The sequence below is a fragment of the Pleurodeles waltl genome, chromosome 1_1 (assembly GCF_031143425.1).
Source record: "Pleurodeles waltl isolate 20211129_DDA chromosome 1_1, aPleWal1.hap1.20221129, whole genome shotgun sequence".
NCBI classification, from domain to species: Eukaryota; Metazoa; Chordata; class Amphibia; order Caudata; family Salamandridae; genus Pleurodeles; species Pleurodeles waltl.
Genome location: NC_090436.1, coordinates 437387486 through 437403807, shown reverse-complemented (window position 1 = coordinate 437403807; position 16322 = coordinate 437387486). Strand labels below are relative to the sequence as shown.

At 47.2% G+C, this 16322-nt stretch overlaps 1 protein-coding gene across 1 annotated transcript in view; it reads left to right on the top strand.

The window, feature by feature from the left end:
- Positions 1 to 16322, top strand: part of LOC138284967 (baculoviral IAP repeat-containing protein 1-like) — a 423184-nt gene that overhangs the window by 105643 nt on the left and 301219 nt on the right. The window contains exon 9 of the mRNA XM_069224341.1: positions 1259 to 1325. Within this exon, the coding sequence (XP_069080442.1) occupies positions 1259 to 1325 (67 nt within the window). The remainder of the gene's footprint in view (positions 1 to 1258; positions 1326 to 16322) is intronic.

Sequence of the window (16322 nt, the reverse complement as noted above, 5' to 3'; positions counted from 1 at the left end):
CTGCAAGACCTCACAGAGGAGTTGTGTTATGAGGCTGATTCGTAGTCTTAAACACTCAGAAGCACCTTCAATGAGGCCAAACATTCATAATATACATGTAGGCCCTAGTATTCTATCTATAATTGTTTCCAATACAAGATACTGACCGCTTCAAAATCAGCATAACTTAAGCTGCAGCCAGTATACTTGTTAGTCCCATGCTGGTGGCTTGGGGCCCCTCTGTGTTATTATTTGGTTCTTAATCTAGCCCACCCACTAACAATGCACAATGGCAATTCTTGATTGGTGGATTCACTATTTGGTACAGGACCCAGATGATTTATGCCAGATTATGCATGTCTATCATTTCTACTTGTTTTTTTGTGCACAGTTCTTCATGCTTTTTTGGACAAGGCAGACACTCTGACCTGCATGTCCCTCTTTCATAGGATCAATCTGAGAAGCTTTGATGGAAGATTGGTCAAGATCATCTAGGGCCTGCTTTTGCATGGGTGCAGTGTGCGATGAGTGAGAAAAAATGAGATGTGCAGACCATAGCTTTGAACTATTCTTCATGCGTCAAGGGTCAGTCTTTGAATGGGACAATGTGAGATGAGTAGACCATGGCATAAGCATAATCTGCATGCATCTGGTCTCAGCATGAAAAAGTGGTTGCATCATAGCTGCTGCTTTCTTAGCCTTGCCTTCATTGCTGTTGACCTGACATTGAAAATGATAAAATTGGATTGCTTAGTGGCCCTTAATACAAGTTATTTTCAACTCCAGAACACAACCCCACACAATATGTGCATTCTCAGTGACAATATCAAGCCCTAGTACTGAAACCTAACTTTGCATTTGACAATGCAGTGCATTCCCTATGGGAATGTCCATTCTTCACTTCTGAACAAGCCAGAGTGTCACCACAGTTTGTTTGATTTCCAAAGCCTTTGAGACATAACTAGTACAACCTTATCGTGCATCAGTTTGTTTTTCAACTTAAACCCTGACAGTGGTCCAACATCTTTTGTCTTTTTTTATTTTATTTGTACTTTCTTTGCCAGGTCGAAAGAGGGCAAGAAGTTCAAATATTCACAACAATGCATACAAATAACAGCCCACTAGAATATGCTGTTATGTGAGATAGAGATAGAAAAGGTTGTTTTAGAGATTCCATGTTGTCAAAACTAGTGTATTGGTACCTATATTAGCACTTTAGTAATACTGGAGCAAGTATGTTGGACCACAGACACTCACTGACTCTGAAATCTATTTCCAGGACACAGAATCTGAAACTGGAATCATAGGTAATGATGATCTGCCAGCCATGAAGCTCACTGAAAGTAGTAAGTCAAATTTCCATCTTTCACTGAAGACTCAGCTCTTACCCCACAGTATGGACTTTGTCGGATATGTCTTTAGTGGCATTGCTTTTTGGGGAGTTGATTGGAACAGAGAAACTGTTTAATTTTGTGCAACATTTGTAATTGTAATTTGTAATTCAAAGTCTTTCCCATCATCTTCAGTTCTTGGTAACATTACTCCAAACTTGTTTCATAGTCCAAGGGATATACCCAGGTCCCTCTGCCTGTTTGTAGAGATTCCACTACAATGACACATGAACACCCTACCTGATGTCCACTGTACTGCATCTCAGGTGAGAATTACTTATGAAGCGTCAAAATGAATATCCGCTGATTTTCGGAATTTCATTTCATATACAGTAGAAAATCTTTTTCTGTCTAGAAAGCAAGGCCATATCTATTTTGGCAACATGGGTGAAGTGTATTTTTTGCATCAAAACTTTTTTGCGCACACAAAGCAAGCAGGGCTTCTTGGAAATTGCCCTGAATGTCATATGTTTTGGGAGGTTCTATCCTTGAGTAAACATGTACTTATTTGAGAACAAAATTACACACATCTCACAATCTCAAAGCATAGACAATGGGGACAGTTTCCACTGGCTCTGACAAGAGACTTACCCTTTAAGTCCCAGAAATCTTACTGGGCTATATAGTTACACCAGCCCAGGCCTCAGGCAGCAGTTCAGATAATGTCATAAAATCCTTTAGCAATACAGATGATGAAGCGTCTCCACTTGAGTCATGAAATAACTGCCAAAGTAGCAAGTGTTCACAGCACAATGCAAACATCATCAGCAATAAATCCTACAAACTCTGCATACTCTATTACTCCTGTATCAACATTACATATATTTTTGACATGTCATAATTTGTTGCCAGAGATCAGTTTGCCAGTTTCAGAAAATGCAGAGATTATGATTTCAAGCACATTTTGGGTAAATAAACCACATTCTAGGACACAGATCTACCATTTTCGAGAATGACATTTTCTTCTGAAATACTAGATTTTCATTTCTTAGTAAATACACAGCTGGCCCCACACATCAGCTTGTCGTTTTTCATTGGGTTCTCACATACAATACGTCCACAAGTTTTGTCTTACATGCACATATATCACTATCACATGCCAGTGATTTCAATCATACACTAGAGTTTATTAAACATTTAAAGTCAATTAGCCCCTTAACGTATCAGAACATTAAACAATGCCATATATTTAAAACATACAGAGTTATAAAACATACACTAGGAAGTCCCATCGTTATTCAAGTTATAGGCCCAGTTAAATAAATGATTTCTTTAGGACCACTGTGTGGCGGTGGATTCATTAAAATTAAAGGTGCCCACAATTTGTCACGAATGGCCTCTATTATACCGGAGCCACCATTATGCTATAAATAAGCTCCATAAAGCTAATGATGGTCAGCATTAAGCTCTGAATGGGCACCATTTTGTGAGATATGCTCATTGTATTCCCAGCATACCAAGACCGGACACTGGTATGCCAACACCACCATTTCACCAGAGACCATCTGCCTAATATTAGTGATGCCCAGCATTTAAACAAATATAGGCACTAGTATGCTAAAAAAAAAAGTGGTGTTAGAAATTGGGTTCTGGTTGGCAGAGGTGTGCATCCCGTCCAAGCAGGAACTACAATTCTAATCAGGCTAAGTCAACAACACACCCTAAATTAACCTGTGCTTACTCCCTGGTAGTTTGGCACAGAGCAGTCAGGTTTAACTTAAAGAGCAATTTGGTAGGTATTTGTGCAACAGTTCAAAGAAATAAAACTGTGAAAACACCACCCGAACTTGATTAGAAAACTAGATGTTAAGTAATGAAAAAAAACAAGACTAAAATGACACAAATCTAATAAGTAGAAGTCGAGATACGATTGAAGTGCTTAGAAGGATAAAGCACCAACCGGGGCTATCACATTGCACTAGGCCGGGTCAAATCTGAAATGTCAGGCAACCCATGACGAACGCGGGTCACATACAGGGACCAGCCTGCGCCAGCTGAAACAAAACTGTGGTTCACAGTTGCGTGATCATCGAGAACAAGATGCAAGGAGCAAAGCAGGCAATGTGTTGGCATTGATCCTGTGGATGTAGCCGATGCGTTGGCTCCAAGCCTCACAAAGTCGGAGATGCATTGGGAATGAAGGCAATGCACCCCACAGTTGGCGATGTTCCTGATCCTCGCAGCAGCAAAGATGCACCGGCATCAATGACGATGCAGTGCCCTTGCTCCTCGCAGCAGCAGTGACGCATCAGTGGAGATGAGCCACTTCCAAGCAGCGCAGTGGTGTCAATGTGTAGATTTTGGACGGGAGCAGCACTTTATACCCACTTCCAAGGCTATATCACTGGATTGGCATCAATTGGCAAGGCAAGACTTCTAGATGGCAGACTCCAGGTGCTGTAGCTGATGAGCAGGAAGTCTTTTGTGTCCCTGAAACTTCAGAAGAACAGGTGGCAAGCCTGCAAGCTCTTACAGTCACTCTGGTTCTGGCAAGAAGGGTAGCAGGCAGCAGGTCAGCACAGAAAGAAAGCATTTTTTCCAGAACAGCAGTCCAGCAGAGTAGTAGCCCTTGTAGCAACACAGTAGTCCTGCTTTCTAGCAAAGTATCCATAGGTCAAGAAGTGTACTGAAGTGGGAGGGTCAGAAGTCCAGTTCTTATACTCACTGGTGCCTCTGAATTGGGGGAAACTTCAGAGAAGGGCTTTGAAGTGCTTAGAGGTTCTCCCTTTCTGCACCTGGCACCGGACACACTACAGGGGGTTAGCAGTCCTTTGTGAGGGGACAGGACACACTCTATTCAATCAATCAATTAATTTTTGTAAAGCGCGGCTACTCACCCTTGAGGGTCTCAGAGCACTGGAGGGAGGGGAGTGGCCTCATCCGAAGAGCCATGTCTTGAGGTTCTTCAGGAAGATGGTGAGCAACAGGCTTGTCTGAGGTGCCGGGGATGTTGTTCCAGCTCCTTGCAGCAATGTAGGTGAAGGATTGTCCTTTGGCAGTGATTTTGCAGATGCGAGGGATGGTGGCCAGCGACATTTGGGGGGAGCGAAGGGATCTGGCAGGGGTGTGGACAGAGACACGGTGGTTCAGGTAGGCTTGTCCTGCGTTGTATATGGCCTTGTACGTGTGGGTGAGTAGCTTGAAGGTGATTCACTTCTCGGCCAGTAGCCAGTAGAGGGTCCACAGGTGTTGGGAGATGTGTTCTCAGTGTGGGAGGTCCAGAATGAGTCTGGCAGCAGCGTTCTGGATGAGTTGTAGTTTTTTGATGTTTCTAGTTGAGGTGCCGACATAGAGGGCGTTGCCGTAGTCAAGCCTGCTATTGACTAAGGCGTGGGTGACTGTCCTGCGACAGTCTGCTGGGATCCATCCGACGATCTTCCGAAGTTTGTGGAGTGTGTGCCAGCAGGAGGAGGCTCAGTTTACCTGGCGGGCTATGGATAGGGAGGAGTCGAGGTTGATTCCTAAGTTGCGGGCGTGCTCAGTTGCTGCATGGGGGTGCTGCGGGATGTGGGCCACCAGAAGTCGTCCACGCTGAGGTGGCATTTCTGAAGATGATGAGCTCGGTCTTGTCGGAGTTGAGCTTGAGGCAGCTTTCTCTCATCGAGGTGGCGACGGCTTCCATTCCTTAGTGGAAATTCCTTTTGGCTGTGTCCAGGTCTTCGGTGAGGGAAATGATGAGTTGTGTGTCTTCGGCATATAACACAATGTTCATACTGTGGCTTCTGACGATGGCAGTGAGAGGGGCCATGAATATGTTGAACAGTGTGGGACTCAGTGAGGATCCTTGGGGGAACTCCTCAGACCCTGTGGGTCTGGAAGTGTAGGGCGGGAGTCTGACCTTCCACTTCCTCCCAGAGTGGAAGGAGTGGATCTATTCCAGTGCTCTTCCGTTGATTCCTATGTCATGGAGTCTGGTGCGCAGAGTGCTGTGGGTGATCGTGTCGAATGCTGCTGAGAGGATCGAGGAGCATGAGTGCTGTGGTATGGCCACGGTCTAGGAGTAATCGGATGTCGTCGTTGGCTGCGAGGAGGGCTATCTCCGTGCTGTGGTTGCTGCAGAAGCCGGACTGGGAGCTCTCCACGGAGTTGTTGGCCTCAGGTATAAGTGTGAGGTTGTGACCACCTTCTCCCTCCCATCCTGCCCAGGATAGCCCATCAGGATGTTGTTGGCCCACCGGTTGGACCTACGCTCCCTTTGTGTGTAGCTGTCTGGAGGGAATGCACAAAGTCCACTTGCCACCCAGCCCAGTCATGTATTGGAGACAGGCTTTAGGCACACAGGGCTTAAGAGCAGGAAAATGGCAACTTTTTAAAAGCAATGAACATTCAAAAGTACCCCCTACACCATAGATTTCTTATGTTCTTTGTGAAGGCTACATAACTATACTGCACCTCTCATCACCATTATTTCCTAAAGATTTATTATAAATCAGGGGTATCCAGCTTGTCAATCAGCTCCTCTTGTGGGGCTCACCAGGCTGCCTCCAGACTTTGGCCGACGTAAACTCAAGTCTACCCACAGCTGGACTTCACCTTAAGTGCGCACTGCAGGCATGCTGTTGGGGGGGCTGCTGCTGGTGCACCCTCATTGCTGTGACCCTGCCCAATAACTCCCAAGGACCTGTTCTTTCTGCCATAGACTCCACAGGGGTGAACACCTTCCCGAGGATGCCACTTCTTACATGCTGCTGATGATAGGATGCTTTGGGAGATGGGAGACAAAGTCAGGCTGTCCTGCAATTGTTCCACTGCTTCCAGCACCTCCTCCAGGGGGGCCCCGATGGCACCCGCCAAGCCAAGACCTCTAGGGGGCTCAAGGCTGCCCGCTGCAGGGCCTCGTCACTGGTCACTTTTGACAGCCACTGGACTTGCTACTCGCTTCACTTGGGAGCCACCTCTTTGAGCTGTCCTTGCTCTACGTCCCACACTGAAAGCCCCCAGCAACTCTGGCTTCACTCTGCTCCATGCACACCCTTGACCACTGTCTGGAAATCTACAAATGGGTCCTGTAACTCCTCGAGGGCCTCAGGTTTCCTAAGGACATGGTGGCCGCCATGTAGCCCATGACACAGGGTCAGCGATAAAACTCACAATTTTTCCAAGGTGCCGCTTCAAAACTGTTTCTGGACCCATCATCTGCCTCATGAGGGTAGCCGGACTCACTGCCCTCCAAAACCAGCCCAGTTCAAAGGCTTAGACAAAGAGGAACAGGGGCCCAGTGTTGGAGCTCAGGTGAGACACGGCTTGGCAGCTCTCCTTCCTGGCCAGGCATCCTGTGATCACTCTTTGTGATCTTGTTGCTAACACATTTGTAAGGATTTTTTTCTGCATGGTGCAAAGATATAGGCCTATATGATGCACACATTCCCGGAAGGATATAGTGGCCACCACTGGTCAAATGGGAGTTGGTATTTCTCCTGAGCCTCCATAAACATCAACAGTATATGTGCGGACAACTTACTAGCATAGTTTTGTAGAGCTCAATTGGAAGGCCATTGGGTCCTTTACCTTGACTGACTGTAAGTCGTGGATTGCTGTTGCAATCTCATTTTCTTCATTTTTGATTACCAGTTCCCATATTTCTTCAGGTGAGAACCAGGGAAGTTTGATGTCTTTAAACAAGACACTGATGTCCTCAGAGGATTTAATATTTGCAGATATGTAGATCCGTTGGTAGTATTCTGTAGATATCACTGCCACATCTTTCTTGCCTCAGACCACCTGTCCCTTCTTGGATTGCACCTCAGAAACCCAATTCTGACTTCTTTCCTTCCGACTCGTTCACACTAGCAACTATCCCAAATGATTTCCATCTCCATTTAATTAATGCTGTGAGGTCAATAAACAAGTACATGCACTTTTCGCCGCCAGGTTTTTATATTCCTATTGCTTAAGGCAGAGTTGGTGACTCTGTGTGTTCAGCCCCAGTGAGAGTACCCTTTTTTTTTATTTGGAGAATTTCTGATTCTTTCATGACTATTTGCACCTCTTCTCACCCATTGACTACTGTCTTGAAGGTCTCCCATAAGGTAATTAGTGAGCTCACTAAGCCCGCTTTCTCTGCAACATATCGGCCTGAGCTCATCTTTAGTTTATTTTTTGTTCTTTGAATACCACAAGTCTATCGACCACCACTCCCTAATGTCTTCTGCCCGTGCCCCGTATGTCAGCCCACAGAGATGAGAGGTCAGACATTCCTCTCGCCAACATTCTTGACTGTACTAAGCATCTGTGTGTTGTCTGCCAAGACATAGTCAATACGCAAGACGTTAATGTGGGCCCCTGATCCAGCCTGCCTGATTCAGTAAGATACCAGTTCCCCTGATAATATGCCTATGGAATGTAGCTGACCTACAACCTTGAATGATTAGGGAGCAGATATACTACCATGGTAGATGTACTAATTTTCTCTCTACCTTCAATGTGATGAAATACTGAACTTTTATAGCTGTTGACCTGCAGGCTGAAATACCACAAAAGCCACCTCTAGAGCACTATAATCATTCTTCACACCGTGTTCATTAGAGTTTGGAAAAATGTATCAACATCATTACCAGGAAGTTGGAGCGTTAGGGGAGATTTTCAGCATCACATCTATTTCCTTCATTGCCTCAAAGAGGTTGGTAAACTTATCTATCCACTCCTTCCTACGTGATCACAAAATGTGGGTGCATCAAGTGAGTGAATGTGCAGAGTGATTTAATGGTAGACAACTGTATATAAGCGATCAATCAATCCGTCACTGCCACACTACAAACATTTTTCATGACAATATGTGCAGCACAGGTTTTTTGTAACACTGTGACCCCTGCATTGTCAACCGTGCATGCATTGAGACAGGGAGCCACAGATGTAATGTTAAGCTACCCTGCTGGCCCATGGGAGAACACCCTTTCCCATGGGCCAACCGTGAGTCTATGTATTGTGGACGCATGGATGTGTTCGTTCAAGATTAGCTTGCTTAAAGGATTCAGATGCTAGCTTTATATGTAACAATACAGAGTCTCCCAATTAATTTACCATGGCAGATAAAGCAATTTGGGAAGCTAGTGCCTCTCATAACCATCAGGGAAGAACATGACTTGCATCATCTCCTGAATTCCTCAATTATTTTAAAAATAGTTGGTGTTCCCTGTGTGCTTCAGGTGCACAGAAAGTACACAGATGTCAAAGAAGTGTGCTATCATGTTTACGTCAGGTTTTGTTCAAAGTCCGAATTATGCTCACAATACCCTTGCTGGTTGGATCAGTGTGTACATAATTGTGCTGTATGTAGTAAACTGCACAGTTATTCACAAGCATATGCCATAATGGTGCATTTTCTTATAAGTATGCTTTAAAAACCTCGTAATGAACCAATTGCATTCATATAGGGCAGTGATAAACATGAGATGAGGTTAGATGAGGGTACAGAGTTCCACCCCATCCCTTAATCAGATTTCAGTCACCCATTTACACCTACCAGAGCAGATTTCAGTTCCCCATTTACACCTACTAGAGCATTTCCTATCTTTTACTGCTAGGGCTATAGCTATTCTAAATACCTTACAGTACATTTGGGTTAGGACTGACCCCTTATCAGAAGTGCTCATGGAGCCTGGCACTTCAGCAGCTACTCATGTCTGCTCTTGTGTTGTTACAGTTATGTCCATCAGAACAAGTTACTTGACAAACATAGTCTGTCCTGTGGAGACTTATAGAGGTGATGGCTTTTTGTTTTCTTCATGTTTGCAAAGCATGATATATCTGAGAAGTGTGGTGATCACTTGAGGCTTTAAGTTGGTGATAAGACTCCCGCAGCTGTGGAAATTCAACCATTTATCACTGGGTAGTGGCAACAACATTCTGTTGCTAAGGTCAAAGGGGTAGCATTTGGTTCCATGGACTGGTGTTTAGAAGACATGGACTGATTGTGTAATGAGTAAGAATATGGAATTCTGTGCTGATTAGGGGATTCATGCGCTGATGTGAAATACAAAGCGCAGGCATGGAATTTTATGTTTTGCTTAGAATTTCTTGGGCTGCTGGTAGTGACTTTTATTATGGCTATGAACTTGAGAATTCCTGCAATTAGTCTTTTCATAGTGAAGTACTTTCCCTGACCACGCTAAAAGATGCTTCATCATCGGGTTCTCACTAGGTGTCCACGTTTTTGGATGCAACGATCTACAGCTCCTGTGTGGTAACCCCCATATCTCCTCATCCTGCTGGATTTATGGCCCATATAGAGCCTTCGCCCTTCTAGTACTTTTTCCCGGGACACAGGACCCCTGCAGAGTGGCAGTAAATTGTCAGGCGGCCGCTTTCAGGGACAGTAGTGGTCCATCTGACCGCGGGCCTCGTGGTGGGCAATATGGTGCTGCGAGAGAAGGCCTGAACAAGGGTACCCAGCCAAGCAGCAGAGGAGCCCTGCAAGAAGATTTCAGGCAAGATGCGCCTGGCGGAACCCCACCTGTCACTGGGGGAGCTCCGATAACTGTGAGGAGTTTGGCACCACTGCTGGGGCTGGGCCTGTGACTCCCAGAGTTGAGGCTCGGTGTTGAGGAACTGTCGCAGGGTGGCGAAGCACCGAGGACCGCCATGAGTGCCCACACAGGGACGCACAGTAAGTTGGGGCTGAAGACAAGAGGGAGGTCCTGGGAGCATCATGCAACCTGCCCTATACTCATGGACTATAGGACCAGCCCAGAGATGCGGTGACTGGGAGGCCCGAAGGTGCTTTTGGAAGCCCAGGAGGCATCTTCTTCTTCTTGTACTGGACCTTGTGCTTAAGCAGGAGGTGGCACCTCCTGGCATGATATAGCCCCTGCTTCTCCCCTTCTGATACGCAGGCTGCTGTCAGAACTGGGCTCTGCCTTGGTAGCTGAGGAATGAGAACAACATGTGGATACATAGTGCAGGGGCCCAGAAGTGAGGAGACAACTGTAGAGCCCCTGCACAACATGACCAGCCCTCAGATATATTGCCTGCCAGGAACAGTGGCATCTGGGGGGCCTTACAGTGAGATCGGGGGGCCTGGATAGCGCATCCCCATCCCCCATCTGACCAGGGGTTTGGCTGGGGAGGTAACTCACCTTAGTGTGCCATTGCGCCTGACCCCCTCAACTGCCTTTTTCCCTGAACACGTTGTGAGACATTGTTTCAGACAATTATCGTCCCTGCTGCTTCCCCTGTAGTGTTAACTGGGACACCGACTCCCTGTAGCCTAGGAGATCGGAGGCCGGCTGGTTTCACTGTGGGTCCTGCCTCCCCTTTTGCCTGACGGAAGCTTGGCATGTAATATTGGGGCCCCAGTGAGTGTCAGGAGCACTCCATCTCTGAGTTGCGAAGCAAAGGACTGCAGTGCCTGCTCTTTAGCTTCCTACTGAGAGACCAAGGTCAACACAGGAAGTGGAGGGCCCTGGGGAGCGCTAAGTGTTTCCTATTGCTGATTGGACTGGTTTGGAGGGGTAGCAACAGACATACTACCCGTTTGATCTGCGTAACCTAGCTTCACTCCCGAGTGCATAGTCGTGGACCTGGCCCATGCGCCTTGAGGGGCTAGGTCTTAGGAAGACCCGCACAGGCATTCAGCCCACTGATCCTGGGATGCCCCTGATGCGTGGGTGCTGAAGTGGTGGCACGGGAGCCATCAGGGAGCAGATAACAGCCTTGATACAGTACCTTCAATCCTGGGGTGCGCCTTGCTTCCTGCCACCGCCCTCTGTATAACTACAATGGGTAAAGCGTCTTGGAAGCGTGACCTAGGGGCCCCTAGTCTGAGTCCACAGGAAACCTGTACGGAGACAACTCAGCTGATGCCTGTCGAAACCAACGAACAGCTCTTCCTTACAGGACATCCTACATGCTATCATGACCTCTGGGGAGGCCTTCGAGACTAAGATTGATACGTTGGGAGCAGATCTTAGCATCCTAAAAAGTGACCACAGGCATCCAGCAAAGATAGGGTCACAACGACGGAACGCTCCTTAATGGACGTTCACCCAGATGTCACCGCCTTGCAGGAGTGATTTACCCTTATGGAGGACAAAGTACATGCATTGGAAATTAGAGATGAGGACAGCAAGAGCAGATCTGGAAGAAACAACATCTGGCTCTTCGGCTTAACCTGAATGCTCTTAGGGACAAAATCTACTGTTCCTGGAGCGTTGGCTGTGGGAGGAGGTGGCCCCGGAGGGCTTATCCCCCTTTTGTACCCTGGAGAGGGCACATAGGGTTCTGGCCTGAGCACCCCCACCAGGGGCACCGCCACACCCTTTGGTAGCTCATCTTCTTTACTTCAGGGACAGCAACCACATCCTAAACCAGGCCAGGAGGAGAGATGACCTCAAGATGGATACCAATAAAATCATCATCTTCCCAGACTTCACAAAAGCCATTCAAAAGCAATGGGCCACATTTATGGAAGTTAAGCATCAGTTACACCAGATGGGAGTGCAGTACTCCATGCTATTTACTGCCACCTACAGGTAACCACTCTGAAAGGGGCACTCTTCATTCAGTGTCTGGAGGCATGGAATTGGATTGAGGCGAATGCGAGAGCAGGACCAAGCCAGGATTTGCCTTGGAAAGTACACAAACAGTGCAGGAAAGTTCAATGCAAGAGAGAGCGGCAACTGGAGACCTCAACTAAAGAAGAGGCGCACAGAGAACAATGACAAGCAATTGAAGAGGTAGCGACTCTGAGTATCAAAGGTCTGGAGACTCCCTCATTGGGGGGGCTGGGAGGATCCTGAGCCTCGGACCTCTCGAACAGTGAGAGCGCTCCAGAACTTTCAAATAAAGAACTACACGTAGTCATGCCACACAGATGATTTATTTTGACCCAGCTGGTGCCCTAGCAGAACCCTGAGGTTTCATGGGATGGCTTTAGGGACCATTTCTCTGTGGGTCTGTGATTAAGTGTTTGTGTCTGATTACACCTAGGAGGGGTAGTGTCACAGCTGTTCGTTTTATCAAGGAGGGTTTTCAGTACACTAATTGCCTCCATACACATTTTTTGTAGTTTTAGCAGATGGAGGTATCAGGGCGGGGAATGGCTAGCTGAACATGCACCCTACCAGGTTGAGTTCTTGGTGGGCTCTCCCTCAAATGTTTATTTCTTGGTTAATGGTTTGAATGGAGGAATTGGCCCTACTTGTCTCGGGAAGGGGGAGTGTTGGGTTATGTTATTATTATATATCGTTGCATGATATATCAGGGTTGGTGCGTATCCCACATGGTGCCTTTATACTTAGGGAGGAGGAGCTACTCACTCCTAGTCGACTATTAAATGTTATAAGGGACCTACTAGACCACTGCAAGAAACAAATATGATGACTCCACCACTTTATGAAATGCTCAGTTGGAACATTAGGGGGATGCATACAAAGCACAATTGAAACAAACTCTATTCATATCTGAAAAGAAGGGGAGTACACATAGCACTACTGCAGGAAACTCACATTCTTGCTAAATAAGGGGTGGCCCTTCAGCTTCGATGGAGGGGCCAAGTGTACTATTTGACCCATGCAAGGGGGGGCACTAATTTGGATCCACCCAAGGGTCCCTTTCTAACTTAGGTGCCAGATGTTGGACCCGATGGGACGGTATGTGGTGGTAACTGGATGACTGAATGGTAGAGATGTAGTGATTGGCAGTATTTATGGGACCAACCCTGACAAGGTGGCCTTCTTTGTGGACTTATCTAAGACCCTGGCTTCCCACTTAACAGGCTCGATCATATTGGGAGCAACTGTAATTGTGTATTGGACATAGTTCAGGACCGCTCGCAAGCTTCCATGCAGGATTCGCCAGTGCCCGGGCAGGAACCCTTTTTGCATGGTTAATGCACTCGAGCAAGGGTGGTTCGGTGGTCGTGGAAGTAGATAAAAAAGCCAAAAACCGGGATATATTAGACATAAACCAGGAATTAAGGGCATACTGCAACTGGTTGTACAGCAGTCCTGGGGAACCAGCTGCTGCCACTGTAGAGGCTTTCTTAACTCTCTGACCTTTCCTGTGGTCTCTTCCGAAGTGGCAGAGGACCTGGGCAAAGATATTACTATACAAAAGGTGCATGCGTCTATGAAATCCTTGGCCCGAAACAAAACGCCAGGGACAGTTGGTCTCCCATTGGAATTTTTTTTCACCTATGGTGAGGGACTGGCCCTCAAGGTGACGGAACTGTATGAAGTGGCGAGAGACAATGCACAACTTCCACAGTCCACCCAGAAAGCCCTAGTGGTGCCATTGCTGAAACCGGGTAAGCCAGCCACTGACACACAAGCCTACCGACCTCTATCCATAATGTACACCAACTACAAAATCTTGAGTAAAATGTTGGCCTCCCTCTGCTCCCCCACATGCCCACCCTTATACTTTGGGATCAAGCAGGCTTTATCCCGGGTCGCAATATGGCTCACAATATCTGCAGACTCCTGCCAATTCTGTGATCTTTGTCATTGATATACAGAAGGCTTTTGACAGTTTGGAATGGCCTTTCCTTTATAGTGTAATGGAACAATTTGGCCTGGGTCAGGGGTTAATTTCCTGGACTAAGCTGCTATATACAGATCCCACGGCCAGGTTTGGAACAGAGCATACGATCTCAGACAGCTACAATGTCAAGAAGGGCACCTGTCAGGGTTGCCTACTATCACACCCGCTCTTCACACTGGCAGTGGAGTCCCTGGCATGTTTTGCCAGAATGGGGACCACTTTCCAGGGGCTCATGGTGTAACCGGACACATCATGTTGCACCCTGTGCAGACGACCTCTTTGTTTTCTTACGTGGAACTGGGTCGGACCTGAAGGGGACTTGGGTCCTGCTGGACCATTTTGGTACTTTACCTAGCCTCCGAGTTAATTGGGATAAATCCTATTTATTCCCTGTGCAGTCCACTAGCTTACGCCCGGAAGGGTTGGATTCTGTACAGTGGGAGACCCATTGTCTACCATATTTAGGAGTCCACATTTATCATAGCATGGGAGACCTCTTGGAGAATAATGTGGGCCAGGCATGCTCTCAGAACCAGTATTGAGTTCTGGTGGACGCTCCCACTGTCGGTAGTGAGACAGGCGGTGCTGTTGAAGATGATTGCCCTACCACGCCTCCTGTATTTTGTTAGGACTCTACCAGTGTGGATTCCCCAGACTTACTTTCGACCAAAGACTCGCTAATCCTAAACTTCCTCTGGGGCACCTGAACATCGAAGAGTGGCTCTATTTTCCCTTCAGAGGGTGACATTGGAAGGCGGCCTTGCAGTGCCGGAATTCAAGTCCTGTTATTTGGTAGCGCAGTTGCAGTGGCTGGCGCAATGGGTGGTGGACAGGCTTACCAAGGGTAGAGAAATGCCTTCTTCGGCCCGGATTTTCAACGACTGGCGCAACTGATACTATGCGTTCCGTCCCATAGGCCCACTGACAGTTGCAAGACCTAGGTTCTGTGAGGCTAATGGATCAGAAGCCAGCAGAAAGCACAAACCCCTGTACCTTACTCCCCACATCTACAGCTGAGGTTCTTTTAGGCTTTACTGCATGGAGGGACTGGCGAACATTGGCTGAGTGGGAGGTGGCAGGGGCAAGGACAATGGGGGCCTTGTTCAAGTCTGCGGTGCCCCTCCCTTCTGGGGAGTTCAGCCAACATTATGACCTACATCAAGGGCACTTTCTCCTCTATTAAGTTGTCACTGCAGCCGTTCGCAGACACTGGGAGCAGGGACTGGCAGAGCCATCACAGTCAGCAGGCTGCCTGTATGTCTTGACCGCCTCAGGAACTTTCAAGGTAGTGACTTATTTGTACCACAGACTGCAGAGTGACATTGACCAGCCCCTGCTGGAATTGAGAGCCCGTTGAAAGGGCGACCTTGGCACGGAAATTTCAGATAGGGACTGGGAACACATTCTAGAGTATATGCTGAGGGCCAACAGAAATGCCAAGTTTAAACTCATTAATTTCTATGTCCTCTATAGGTCGAACCTTACCTCTGGCAGAATTGAGAGATATTTCGCCACCACAGATGTGAAATGCCCCTGTTGTGCTGAGGTGGGAGCGGAGTTTATTCATATGTTCTGGGGCTGCTCTCGTTTGTGAAGCTTTTGGGGTGCATTCACTAGCCAGTTGACTGAGCTGGCTGAACGGTCCATTCCCTGCACCTTGATTTGTTGTCTTCTACATAATTTTCCACATACAACCAAAACTAAAGTTCCCATTAAATTCCTGGACCTAGTGTTTGTTCTAGCGAAACTGGAGCTAGCCCAGGACTGGAAGAACCCCCTAGGGTCCCCAAGAAGGTAGTTGGGGGAAGGGACTTACTAGATGGGTTTCCTGTGAAGGCACGGTAATGGCTTTGTGATGCCAAGAGGGGCCTGGGAACACTGGACACTGCAAGGGCTTGGAAAGCTTTGATCGATTTGCTAAAACACCCTGAGCCTGTAACACCTGAGGAGACCTAGTATCATCAGTCTCTTCTGTTACGAATAGCTCAGATAGGTGGCTATCGTGGACAAGCAGTGGGGGCTGCAGGCTTCCTCCCAGTTGGGTCTCCTTATGAGACTGCACAGTTGATAAATACCACACAGGTAGTCTTGTCTTACAGGCCCACTCCCAAGTGATTCCCTGAAAGCTGGTTGGGATACGCACCGCACTTGGGTGGGGGACATTAGTTAGGGTTGGGTGTCTGGAGGCTGAATGAATGTGACTAGATCAAGAACTCGATAGTGGAGTAAATATGTAAGTCTGATTTTTGGCTGTCATTCCTGTCATTTACTAAAGTTTGATGATGAGCCAGGGATGATCCTGAACCCACTAGACTGAGGTATCTGGCTCAACTTGGTTTACTTCCATGTTTTCCTGACAAGTGACATTGTGATTATTATTGCGGAAACCCAATAAAGTTTTTTAAAACAAAAATCACTGGGTTCCCACCTGAAACACCTAGTGCATCTGGGTGTGCTACAACACCTAGCTTA